This window comes from Crocodylus siamensis, chromosome 5 (assembly GCF_052110815.1).
Source record: "Crocodylus siamensis isolate JL-2025a chromosome 5, ASM5211081v1, whole genome shotgun sequence".
In the NCBI taxonomy this organism is placed as follows: Eukaryota; Metazoa; Chordata; order Crocodylia; family Crocodylidae; genus Crocodylus; species Crocodylus siamensis.
This window is the reverse complement of record NC_143399.1, coordinates 72,892,387-72,901,311: the sequence shown is the minus strand read 5'-3', so window position 1 is coordinate 72,901,311 and position 8,925 is coordinate 72,892,387. Positions and strand designations below refer to the sequence as shown.

The 8,925-nt window shown below is 57.9% G+C and overlaps 2 protein-coding genes across 7 annotated transcripts in view; one reads left to right on the top strand and one right to left on the bottom strand.

Moving 5' to 3' along the window:
• Positions 1 to 1,047: 1,047 nt before the first annotated feature.
• On the top strand, positions 1,048 to 3,658 carry LOC149864260 (urotensin-2 receptor-like). The gene is made up of 2 exons (XM_090048357.1): positions 1,048 to 2,848; positions 3,427 to 3,658. The coding sequence occupies exon 1, from the start codon at positions 1,829 to 1,831 to the stop codon at positions 2,816 to 2,818; it is 990 nt and encodes a 329-aa protein (XP_089904483.1). The 5' UTR covers positions 1,048 to 1,828; the 3' UTR covers positions 2,819 to 2,848; positions 3,427 to 3,658.
• A 2,329-nt stretch (positions 3,659 to 5,987) lies between these two features.
• LOC149864259 (myosin-10-like) overlaps positions 5,988 to 8,925 on the bottom strand; it is a 32,475-nt gene continuing 29,537 nt past the window's right edge. For all 6 annotated transcript variants that reach the window (XM_090049010.1, XM_090049012.1, XM_090049014.1 and 3 more), the window contains one exon: positions 5,988 to 8,565. In XM_090049010.1, coding sequence (XP_089905136.1) covers positions 8,385 to 8,565 — 181 coding nt within the window. In that variant the 3' untranslated portion in view covers positions 5,988 to 8,384. The remainder of the gene's footprint in view (positions 8,566 to 8,925) is intronic.

The following is an 8,925-nucleotide window of genomic DNA, read 5'->3' as shown; positions in this document are numbered from 1 at the left end:
GGAGGCACCAGTCGCCCATGCTGAAACCTAATCCAGGCAAGCCCAGTCTAGTGCCAGTAAATCACCAGAATGGTGATGCCGAGGCTCAGAATCACCAGGATTGGGGCCTTGTCACAACAGGTGCTGCCTGGCCCCAATGTCAGCAGGCGTGGGCCCTGCCATGCTGGGTGCTACCATTTGCAATCAGGAGCAGACCCCTTCTGGCACTGGGCCATCCCCACCCTCTCTCTGTCTTTCGAGTGTGGGGCCAAGGGACACCCCCGCCCCCCCCCCCCCATGGCATTCATAGCCAGAGTCTCTGTGGGGTGGCAGCTTGCACTGCATCCTGGGGACACTCACATCCAGGAGCCCGCAGTGCCATGGGGCTGTGCCCTCAGCAGTGCTGCAGAGATGCAAGTGTGGCTTGGCGCATGGGGGAACAGCCCTCTTTGCCTTCATGACGGGATCCCTGAGATTGAGGAGATATCCCTGAAGAGGTTCTTCTTTTAGCAGGTTCTCGGCAAGCCTTGCAGGCATCAGCAGTCAGATCTCCTTGCCAAGGGGTCCACTACAGTGTGGCAGGGGAGCCGGCCCAGGTGGTGTTGGAGAAAGTCGCTTGCAGAACCCAGCTGGGGCCCAAGATAGGAGGGTGGGTTGCAAAAGGGCCATGGACCCCCACAACAGGCCCTGGGCTTGGGAAACATCAGGGAGCATTTCTAACTGGGCTCCTCAGCAGCTACCATGGGCCAGAGGCAGCCCCCTCGCCCTCACACTCTGTCTCTGTCCTGCAGCCCCATTTCTTTCATTCATTCTTGCTTTCAATCTGTTTGCCTGTCTCCTTATGTCCATATTCTTTCTTTTCTGCATCCCAGTCCTTCCCTGTCTTTACATCTCTGCCTCTATTTATTTGTCTCTCAGCTGGCGTGAGTCCTCCAACCAGCAGGGTCACGCCAGCACATGGCTTGGCTTGACTTTCTTTCTTTATTTTCCTTTTTCTTCCCCTCCTCACCCCACCCCCTACATCTGTCCGTCCATCCATCTATTTTCCCCCCTCTCCTGTGCCCAGTCCCCACCCCAGAGCGGGGTAAACAGGTGGCCTCCAACGCAGGCAGGCTCAGCTGGAGCCAGAGCACCCCCCATGCGGGCCAGCCCCACATACCGACACTGGCAGGGTGCTGGGCTGTGGACAGAAGAGGATTCAGAGTCCAGACATACACGCAGACACCAGCCCTCGCTGGGGCTGCGCACACACACGCCAGCCAGCGCGTCGCCAGACACCAACCCACCAGGCAGCAGGGAGGGGGCCGAGGCCCAGGCCCCCGGCACCACCTGGGGTTTGTAGAGCCGGACGGGGAGCGCGGGACGGGGCTGCAGATGCGTGGGTAAGAGAGAGAAAGGGTAGGGGTGGATGGGCACGGAAGGACAAATGGACGAACAGAGTGAACATAGACAGATCAACCGACCGACTGACAGACAGAGGTAGTGTCTGGGGTAAGAAAGTCCTACAGAGACAAAGGGGATACATGGGGAGAAGGTAGACCAACACAAACAGACAGGGACAGGGAGTGTGGGGACAGATAGACCAACACAGACAAAGAGGGTGTATGGAAATAGCAAGCATGTACAGACACAGAGCAGGTATATGAGGAAAGATCAATAGAAAAGCAGACAGACAGGGAGTGTGTGCAGGCAGACAGACAGACGGCAGGGGTCTCTGGGGGCAGGTTACCTGGCATTGGTGGAATTTCTTTTTGTCTCCCTCTGCCAGACCCCCAGTCCAGGGCAACGTCCTGTCCCTGCCACAGCCTCCCCAACCCACCCTGCCACTCCCAACGCCTCCTCCCCTGCCATGGGGACCCCCTCCAACCTGTCAGCCCCTTCCAATGGGTCGCTGGAGGTGGGTGAGGCCCCAGGAGACTCAGGAGTGGGGGCGGTTGCACTGGGGGCAGCACTAAGCCTTCTGTGTGCTGTGGGGGTGGCAGGGAATGTGTACACATTGGCCGTGGCACGAGCAGCAGGATCTTCACTGCACACCCATATCGTCAACCTGGCGCTGGCTGACCTGCTCTACCTGGGCACTGCACCCTTCATCGTGTACACTGGCCTGGCGCAGGACTGGCGCTTTGGGGAAGCTGGCTGCCGCCTACTGCTGGGCCTGGATCTACTCACTATGCACGCCAGCAGCTTCCTACTTGCCCTTCTCAGCACTGAGCGCTACCAGGCTGTGGCCCAGCCTTTCCGCGCTGCCCACCGCTCCCACCGGTGCCGCTATGCCTTGGCTGCTGCCTCCTGGGCTGCTGCCACAGTGCTGGCACTGCCCATGATGCTAATGTTGCGCCTGGAGGAGAGGACAGGCACAGACGGGCGGACACGGTACCTGTGCACACCAGCCTGGCAAGAGGAGCACTACCGTGCCTACCTGACCGTGCTCTTTGGCACCAGCATGGTAGGCCCTGGCCTGGTCATTGGCTGCCTCTACGGACGCCTGGCACGCACATACTGGCTCTCGCAGACCCGTGGTATGCTGGCTGGGGCAGGTGCCCGCCGGCCCCCCGAGCCCCGTGTTTTCCTGCTCATCCTAGCCATTGTACTGGCCTTCTGGGCCTGCTTCCTGCCCTTCTGGCTGTGGCAGCTGGTGCCACTGTACAGCCCTGGCACAGCCACCCAGCTGCTGCCCACCACTGAGATCAGCATCAACCACTTGGTCACCTGCCTCACCTACAGCAACAGCTGCATCAACCCCTTCCTCTACACCCTGCTCACTCGCAGCTACCGCCAGCGCCGCCGGGCACAGGGCCTGCAGGGACCACCACCACGCCAACTGGGCACCAGGGTCTGAGGGAGGAGCACACCCACCCACCAGCAGCAGGTATATATGGGCACAGCAGGGCAGAGGCTCTGCTATGGGGAAACTCACAGCCAAGGGAGAACAGGGCACTGCTGCAAGAGAGAGCACAGCACAGGGGAAGTGGGGCATCCCCACTGTGGGAAAGGTAGCACTCGGGGAGTGGGGCACTACTATGGGGAAGTTCACTGCCCCGGAGTTCCACCTAGAATCAGCTTCAGTCCAGTCCTGGCATGGGGCACTGGCTGACTTTAAGGATAGTAGTGGGGCAGGGGCCATTCCCTTCCAGGGTAGCAAGACCAAATTGGGCCCCAGAGGGGTATTGGCTGGCTCAGGAAGGTGGGGATGGCAGGGGCTTTGTCTGCCTTGTGGGGGATGCCAGATTCAACCTGGCCTCTTCATACCCTGAGTTGGTCATTCCCTGGTTTATGTACACCCTATGCTCCTCTACAGCTGCCTCCACTTCAAGGGCAGGCTATAGGGGGCCAAAGGGGAGGGATTGGCACACTCAACCTCCAGTACCCCAGGAGCCCTTTTCCTACTCCTCCCCCACACACATCCCAGGGCCTCTCCCTTCCTTAGCCAGCCCTCTTTTTCCCCAGGAGCAGCACCATAGCCATGGATCCTTGCTACCCTTCCCAGCCAGAGCTGACCCAACCCAGCAAGTCACTCTCTCCACCCACAGGATGACGAGCCCTGAGCTAGAACTGGAAACACCACAAGCCCCACCAACAAGAAGCACAGCCCTGTCTGGAAGGGCAGTGGGGTCATGGTTAGAGCAGCAGAGCCAGGACTCCACCCACACTGAGTGTGCGCTTCCCGGATGCAGCAATCTGCTCATCGCCTTGTGTCCAAGTGGTGTCCAGGGCAACACTTGCCTGGTGCCAATAAAGTGTGTGTGACTGCAGTTGTCTCCAGGGTGTCCCTGCTGTGTCCACATCCACCCCAGCCTGGGTACCAAAGCAGCTGGAGGGCACCTTAGGTAGGCATTGCCCAGGCTGTGAGGGTTTAGGGATCAGGATGGGAACTCTACCCCGGAGCTGGCTGGCTTGGTGGGTGGGAATGAGGCAGGGCCCTTCCCCTCTGGTCTTGCCCCTGGAAGTCAGGTCAGCTCTGGGAGTGGGGTCTGGTGGGTAGAGCACAGGGTTTGTCACCAGGATGTCTATGTTCACAGCCTCTCTCTCTGGAAAAAGCACACAGCACTATTGTACAGTTCATCACCTCAGGGTTACCCCTCAGATCTTAGTCTGTACACACCCTGCCTGTGCCCCGAGGTCCTGGCTGGGCTCCAAAGATGGGTACTGGAGTTTTTCTTTCTGGCCAGGATGACACTGGGTTGCAGCAGAGGTCCTGAGCCTCCCCTTGTGGGAGGGCAGCCTGGGCCTGGTTCACCTGCATTGCCAGGTCCTGATCTGCCTTCTCCAACAACTGCTATACAGTGTCAGTAGCCATGCAGCAAGGGGCCTTCCTCCACCACTTCCAGGGACTCCAATATGACTGGCAGCTCCTTGGCTTGTGAGGCTTCTCCCTGCAGGACCTGTGAGGGCTGCCAGATTTCTACCAGGACCTCCTCCGGGCCTGGAGGCTGGTCTTCACCTCCAGGTCCCCTGCAAAGCGCCCAGGGCACCAACCTGCACGTCCAGCTACTCCTCTGGAACCCCCAGCTGGAGGTCCCAATAGCAGAGGCATCCCAGTTGCAACAGAGGTTGATTCTGGGTGGTGCCACCCATACTGGAGACCTCCTGGCCTGCAATAGGCAGGTGTGGGTGAACCCTGCTGCACTGGCCCGGCAGATGGGTCTATCCACGACACAAGACTCATCACCTAGTCTAGGTGAAATCCACCTTATCTCCCGATGCCCTTGCCTTTATTGACCAGGTCCTGCGCATTGGTGGTCCATCCCTCTCCACCCCATGTCCTCCAGCCCACCGGAGTTTGTTGTAGGGCCTCGCGGCACTCCCCACTCCACCACCTGAGCCGGCTGGAGGACACCAAACTGGTCCACTTTTCCACCATCCATCGCCGCCACCTCTACATGCTCATGCGCTGCACAATCCATCATGCCGCTCTCACATCCCACTCAGACACTGAGTGGTGGGACCTGCTCGTCAAGGGTAGGGGTACCCCAGTGACTGAGCCTATACTCCACCTTCATCCCATGAGCACTGGGAACTTCAGCTGGTTGCTCCTCCATAGAGCCATTGCCGCAGGCAAGTATGTGGCAAGTTTTACAAACACCTCAGTCTCCTGCCCCTTCTGCAGGCAGGGGGAGACCCTGGCACAGGACACTCAAGAGTACCAGATTGCAACCTCCTCCTGAGGTATTGGATGAACTTCACCCCCAACCCTTTTAATTTTGGGCACCCCATCCGCAGCCCCACCAAGTCCCGCAACCTCCTGATCAACCTCTTCCTGGCCTTGGCCAAATGAGCCCTGTATTTCATCAGGAACGAGGCTCTGGTCAGGAAGGTGCCCAGGGACCGGAGGGCTGCATTCCTCTCCCTCATCTGTGCATGTTTCTGGGTAGAGTACCACTGGGCAGCATCCACCGGCTCCTTGGATGCCTTTGAGGACCGGTGGGCGCAGCCTGGGGGGCTCTGCTTGGTGTCTCCCTCAGGAGCACTTATTCTCATGTTTTGACCCAAATGACACTCCCATTTTTTGCTGTCCCAAGAAATGTAGCTTTTCATTCATCCATTAGCCCCTGTGAAAAGGGGCTACTAGTTATCCAGGTGGGCCTTAGTGAATGGACAAATAGACAGGTCTCAGTCTGGGTCAGCCTCTAAAGCTCAATGTCAATGCCCAGCTCCTGGAAAAATCTTTTCTCTGCAGTGATCTAGCCCTCAACCTGGCACTAGAGGAAGAGACCTGCAGGTGTCCCCTAGTACTGGTGAGAGCAGCAATTTACCTGTACCATCTCCAACCCAATGGGGCTCAGGGTATTGGGGCAGATAGGCTCCAAAGATTGATCTGGGACAGGGAAGGGGTGAGATACCTGGGTGGCTGGGCCCATGGGGCTGATCCAGGGCAGGATGCCAAAGTAAATGGGCCTGAGTGCAACTACTAGGAGGTGGTTCCAGTGCCTTGTACTGCAGGAAGCAAGTTCAAACCCAATCCCAACCTCCTTCTCCCCGAATCTAAAGCAGAGATTTCAGCCACAGTATACGGTAAATCTGAGATGAGCTTTACTAGAAGACACAAACCTCGGTGCTTTTTAAAAATAGAGAGAACTGGCTTGCGCCCTGTGCAGCCAGAAGCAGCAAGCCCTGGGCTCCACGGGGAAGAAACACTATGTGTCAGCCCAGGCCCCTGCAAGGCACTGCTCCCACGCCACCAAACCTACCCACAGAAATGCCCTGGTAACACACAACACAGCCAAGGGAGCATGGCAGAGAAGGGCACACAGGAGCCATGCAGCCTGCACCTCAGCCCTGGGCACAGGTCATCCCCAGCCCTGGAACTATGAGCAGGGCAGGTAATAAGGGAACACAGGGCAGGGTTCAGGAGAGGAAGCTAATTGACCACAAGGGTATTTGAGCCTCCTCTCCAAAAGCAGGAAGCTGGCAGGAAAGCATGAGGGACCCTGGGCACGGAGTCTCCAACAGGCTGGCAGAGCAAGCATACACAAATTCTCTTCTACCCCATGAAGCCACCACAAGCTGCCTGGGTGCAGGTGGCAAACAGCAAGGCCAAACCTAGGCCACAGCAGGGCCTGCACCAGCAAGGGGGGTACCCAAGGAGTGATGTGCCACTTCCCTAGATACCTCATGCCTGGGTGTTGCCACTAGCCTCCACTAGGTGCACAACTTTCCCTCAGTCAGTCCTAGCCCCACAGATGGGGAGACAGCTATGCAGGCACAGCAGAGCTTACAGGGAAAACTGCTCCTACCCAGGAGGAGGCATCCACACAGTACTTATCCTGTCCCTGAGAGCCCGCCCCTGAGACTCAAGATCCTGTGTGAGACCCCTCCCTGGCTGGGACTGCAGCTGCTCTGGGGGGATTGACCTTGCTGGTTACAAACCCCTAATTCCCACTGCAACCCCTCCCTTTATAAAGAATTGCTGGGTTTCATGGCTTGAACCTGGCCAGTTCCACCCTCTGTCCGGGGGTACAGAAGCCAAATGTAGGGGCAGGCCCAATTCAGTGAGCCCCATGTTAAGGGCAAGTGCCAGGCCCTGCCATGACAGCCAGTTTACAGTCACTTAATTCTTCCCACCAGCCCCCAACCTGACTGTCTCACCATCTCTCTGATCTGGGATGGCACAAGGACAGCTAGGCACAGGCCCCTTACAGCGCTGGGACCTGGGAGAAAATGGTCTGACATGTGGACACTTCAGCCTCAGAAACTGAAATGAATCCACCCTCCCCCAACACATCACATATAAAGGCATGCACAAGCCTTTACCCCAGCATAAATGCAGCCACACACAGGGTCCTACCATGGGAAAGGCTCTGCCCACTCACAACTACTCACAGAGCTAAGCCTGGGGCAGAGTGAGCCTGACAGTGTGGGGCAGTGCTACATCCCCACCAGCTAATGCCATCACCAAGATGCAAAAAAGTAAGATGCTGGGGTAGATGGGGCCATGGGGATGAACTGAGGAAGGCAAGTTGGGGGGGGGGAGGAGGGGACACAGTTCAGGGAAGTGATTCCTATACTGTTTTGAGGCTGAGCCCAAATGAAATCCAGGCCCCTGGGTTTAAAAAACCCAGCTGTGGTGAGTGATGAAAAACAAGCTACACATGGAGGGAGGAAGGGGGATGCCAGGAGAAGGGGGAAGAGATCGCAGGTGCTCTGAACTCCAAGCTACCCTAAGATGGGGCTTTTGTGCAAAATGAAGCTAGGTCCAACATGTCTAAAGCACAGCTGTTGCTGGAAGAGAGAGAGTGAAAATGAGAGAGGGAGTGTGCTGGTGTGAGTGAGTGCATGAGATGCAACACTGTCCCCTGCTAGGATATGAGTGAGTGAGTGTGCACACATATGTTTGGTGCCCCCTGCTGGAGAGATCCAGACCTGCACTGTACACATGCACTTGTGTGCAAGAGGGGATGATATTCAGGGGTTCTGTGGCACCGGTTTCTGTCACACACAGAGACACACACAACCCACAATAGGACAGAGAAGGGAGCACCTGGAGGGCAGCTGGAGGCTGCACAAAGGGACGAGCCTGGTGTGCAGAGGAAATCCTGGGACATGCAGGGGGGCGCTGAGCCAGGAAGACTGATAGGGCCATCCCTACATTGACAGGATCCTGTACTGGCGGGGAGTCTCAGTGCTCTTGGAGTGGTGTCAGCTGGACCCCAAGGTAGGGCAGGAGGGGTTCTACAAGAAATCCAGTTTAACTCCAGGTGCATCTAGGCCGACCAGCTGCTCCCAACCCCCCTGTTATATAAAGTGCTGGCTGATATAAAGAACAAAGCCCTGGGCAGAGCCAGATGTGCAGAGGGGCCAAGCCCTCAGACCCCATAGTATAAGGGTCCAGGTTTGTGCAGTGCTGGGTGAGGGAGCTGCTCCAGCTTTGCCTCTATGCCCCTTCCCCTCCCCAACCCTGGCGCCCCTCACTCGCTGGGGGGCTGCTCAGCCAGGGGTGACTGCGGCTGGGCCTGGGGGGGCACAGGGGAAGGGTGGTGGTTGGTAGCTGTGGTCTCTGCATCCTGCTCCTCCGTCTCCTCATCTGAGACCCCCTCCAGCCGGAAGACCTGGCGCACTGTGCGGGTAGTGAATGTCAGGGGGGTTCGCCTGAGGAGAGAAACATGGATTAGCACAGGGGGCAGAGTAAGCTTCAGACCCAGCCCAAACCACACAGTGCACCCTGCTGACTTCTCCCCACCCCACAGGCAGCACACCTGCCCAACCACCCCCAAAAGCTCCCATCCCCAGCACTCCTACCCCATGGTCCCCACAGTGCCCCTGGCTGGGCCTCCCTTCAGTGGTCACACTGCCCTATGCCCTTGGGTGTGGCAGCATCACGCAGCAGGGAGCAGCGAGCCGGCAGGGGGCATTAGGTAGCCTAGCCACCAACCACCACCCTGAATACCACATACCAGTCTAGCATCACCCCACCCCACACCCTGAACACCACACACCAGCCTGGCAAAG